The following is a 3445-nucleotide window of genomic DNA, read 5'->3' on the forward strand; positions in this document are numbered from 1 at the left end:
TCCAGCTCCTCCTCTTTTTTGCCCATGCTGTGTGCATTCATGTAGATGCACTTCTGCTGGGCTAATTGTCCTGCCCTTTTTTTGTGGAGACAAGCCCTAATTCCAACCTGACCATGCTCAGACACTTCTGTAGTTGCCTCTACATCCTGGTTGGGGTGTCTATAACAAACTCACACTATGTCTGCCTTAATGGCCTTCCCCTTGATCCTTACCCAAAACCACTCAAATCTCATTCACATTGTTAAGTTCTAGGCATTCAAAACAGCCCCTAACATAGAGGGCAAACTCAACCCCTCTACTTCTTTCCCCATTACTTCTGAAAAGTTGGTAGCCATCAGCCACAGGACTCCAGTTCTGCCAGTCTTGACACCACATTTCTGTGATGTGGTTGAAGTTTAGGTGGTCCTGTGAGGTCCTGTGAGGTTCTGTGAGAAGCAGAGCGTTGACCTTGGTGATCTTTATGGGTCCCTTCCCAACTGAGATGGGATAATACGTTGAAGGCCGTACAAGGCCGGGAAATTTCACAGTAACCCGAGCCCCAGGGAGGCAGAAGGCTTCCCAGAAAGGCAGCTCTGGTCGGCAGAGCAGGGGAGTGGGGCACGAATTCTTCTTTTGCTTTGCTTTGGCGCGCAGCTCTCGCTTTTCCTGCTGGACCATCTTTGCTGAGCCCACAAGTTTTCCCACTTTTACCCCTACCCCCACTAGATACCCCTATCTCTCCACCATCCCAAGCAGGGCAAGGGACTGAGCAGCTGTGTGACTGATGCCCAGCTGCTCCTGGGATTGACCCACCAGCCCTGGGAAGCCAAAGCCCAGGGACTCGCGAAAGCAGAGTGCACTGCAGCCCCTCTTCTGCACAACGCTCCCCAACTCCGTGGCAGCTGAGCAGCCAGCACCCTATGCCCGCCTTTGCCAAGCCCTTTGCCAACCCTTTGCCCACCAAGTGATGCCCAGACTCTCACAGACAGCGTTTGTTCAAACAAGTCATCTATTGAAACCTATCAAGGGAGAGGGAGAGGGTCAAGGGTGGCCAAGGGAAGGGACTCGGGAAGAGGGAGGGCAAGGGCAGTCCAGGGGGTAAGGGGAGGGAGTCTCCGTTGCAAGGCAGGCTCCTGGCTGTGGCCCCTTTCAGCTCAGGAGGACATAGGAGCCGCCTTGCTGGACGCCAAAGAACATCTCGATGCGGATGGTGCTGCCGGAAGCGTCGGTGAGCCGGAGGGTGCAGGAGCTCCTGGAGGGCAGCACCGTCAGACGGCAGTGTGCCGACTGAGGCATGACCGCCCAGGCCCTTTTCAGCAAGACCTGCAGCCAGCGGGAGGTTTTGTCGGTGTCCAGGTGGTGGCCGGTGCAGAGGGTGCCCAGGAGGCTGGGAGGCTGTCTTTCCCTCAGCTCCTTCTGGGGGTGGTGGAGGAAGCAGAGCATGTTCTCGGCCAGCGGCTCCCTCAGGCACGTGCACTGCAGGTCGACGCGGAGCCTGGCCTTCCTCCCCGCCGTGCCCTTGCTGGAGGAGGTGCCCACCTCCACGTGGAAGGCATGGCCACGAGGAGGCTTCAGGGGCACCAGGAGGCAGTACACGGCGTCATCCTCACAGCCACTCCAACCTCCTAGGGTGCTGCTCACCCCGACGACTGGCCTCGGTTCCGGCATGAAGCTGTTCCGCGACAGTTTTCGGCAGACCCGCAGCAGTTCATCAACCAGCTCCTCCACCATGGTGAATGACTCCGAGAGGTCCAGGAGGCGCTGGGCCGAAATCCTGCGTCCGTGCATCGCATCTCTGGCATCTTTGGCTTCCTCTCGCTCAGCCTTCTCGGTGGAGGTCCGCTCCGTGCCGCTGTTGCCTGGCTGGCAGCTGCGTCTCCGGAGCCAGCAGCCGAGTCCCAAGAGCAAGAGGAGGAGGAGAAGAGCAGCAATGGCCCAGCAGTGCCATTGCTGCAAGGCAGGGAGGAGCGGGGCTGCCCAGGCAGAGGCAGCCTGCTCCAGCCCCTGCAGGAGCTCTGTCACCCGCTCGCGCAGGGACATCTCAAGCCGCACCACGCGCTCTGGCATGGCCTCGTCCAGCGCAGCAGCCAGCATCTGCTGGAGGAAGCTCTGCAGAGCCTGGAAGAACACTAGCCCTGTGACAGCCATGGCCTGCGGGAGGAGAGAGAGAAGGGTCTCAGTGGGGCTGGGAGGGAGCGGGGCCGGGAGCCGCAGGGAGCTGGGGGCAGGCAGGAGAGGGGGGAGGCAGCTGGGCCCTGGGTGGCGTGTGAGAACCCACCCCCCGCCCCGGGGGCCAGGGCTTCTGCCCCGGGGGCCCTCTGCCAGCCCAGCCTCCCCCCCGCCAGCAGCCCACTCACCATCGTCCCGGGCTCGAATGGCTCAGCGCTGCCCGACGGGGCCCTTTATAGCCGCCCCCGTTGTGACGTGGCACTGGGTGTCCCAGGAGCCAGAGCGCATCACAGGGCCCCCCGGCAACCAGCCCCCCTCGGCCCCCACCCCATCTCAGCAACTGCCCCCTGCCCTGGGCTCCTGCTGAAGAGGGAGCTGCTGGGGGGCTAGAGTTTGCCTTTATTAGCATCTGCCTGCCCAGGGCAACCTCACCATCACAGACCATCCGGAGTGGAGGGGACCCATGAGGAGCATCAGCTCCAAACCCTGGCTCCCTACGGGAAGCCCTCAACAGAAATCCTGGAATCCTAGAATCCATCCTAGAATCGTCTGGGTTGGGAGGGACCTTAAAGATCATCTAGTCCAACCATCAACTTAACTCTGACAAAAAAATAAATAAGAAATAGGAAATAAATATTACTAAACTGTATTCCTGCGGACCATGTCTACCCGACTTTTGAACACCTCCAGGGATGGTGCCTCAACCACTTCCCTGGGCAGCCTATTTCAATGCTGGATAACCCTTTCCGTGAAGAAATGTTTCCTAATATCCTATCTAAACCTCCCCTGGCGCAACTTGAGGCCATTTCCCCTTGTCCTATCGCCTGTGACTTGGGAGATGAGACCAACCCCTGCCTCTCTACACCCCCCCTTCAGGGAGTTATAGAGCGCCATAAGGTCTCCCCTCAGCCTCCTCTTCTCCAGACTGAACAACCCCAGCTCCCTCACAGCCTCTCCTCCGAAGACTTACTCTCCAGACTCCTCACCAGCTTTGTTGCCCTTCTCTGGACCCGCTCCAGCACCTCAATGTCTTTTTTTTGTGGTAAGGGGCCCAAAACTGGACACAGTACTTGAGGTGAGGCCTCACCAGTGCCGAGTACAGGGGGATGATCACCTCTCGGCTCCTACTCACCGCACTGTTCCTGATACAGGCCAGGATGCTGTTGGCCTTCTTGGCCACCTGGGCACACTGCTGGCTCCTGTTCAGCCTGCTGTCCGCCAACACCCCCAGATCCTTTTCTGCCAGGCAGCTCTCTAGCCATTCATGCCCAAACCTGTAGCGCTGCCTGGGATTGTT

At 59.1% G+C, this 3445-nt stretch overlaps 1 protein-coding gene across 1 annotated transcript; it reads right to left on the minus strand.

The window, feature by feature from the left end:
• Nucleotides 1–1128: 1128 nt before the first annotated feature.
• On the minus strand, nt 1129–2127 carry LOC106902323 (inositol 1,4,5-trisphosphate receptor-interacting protein-like 1). The gene is made up of 2 exons (XM_014965721.1): nt 2002–2127; nt 1129–1929 (listed from the first exon to the last, which is right to left on the minus strand). The coding sequence occupies exons 1-2, from the start codon at nt 2125–2127 to the stop codon at nt 1129–1131; spliced, it is 927 nt and encodes a 308-aa protein (XP_014821207.1).
• Between the last annotated feature and the right edge of the window lie 1318 nt (nt 2128–3445).

This window comes from Calidris pugnax, unplaced genomic scaffold, assembly GCF_001431845.1.
Source record: "Calidris pugnax isolate Ruff unplaced genomic scaffold, ASM143184v1 scaffold20, whole genome shotgun sequence".
NCBI classification, from domain to species: domain Eukaryota; kingdom Metazoa; phylum Chordata; class Aves; order Charadriiformes; family Scolopacidae; genus Calidris; species Calidris pugnax.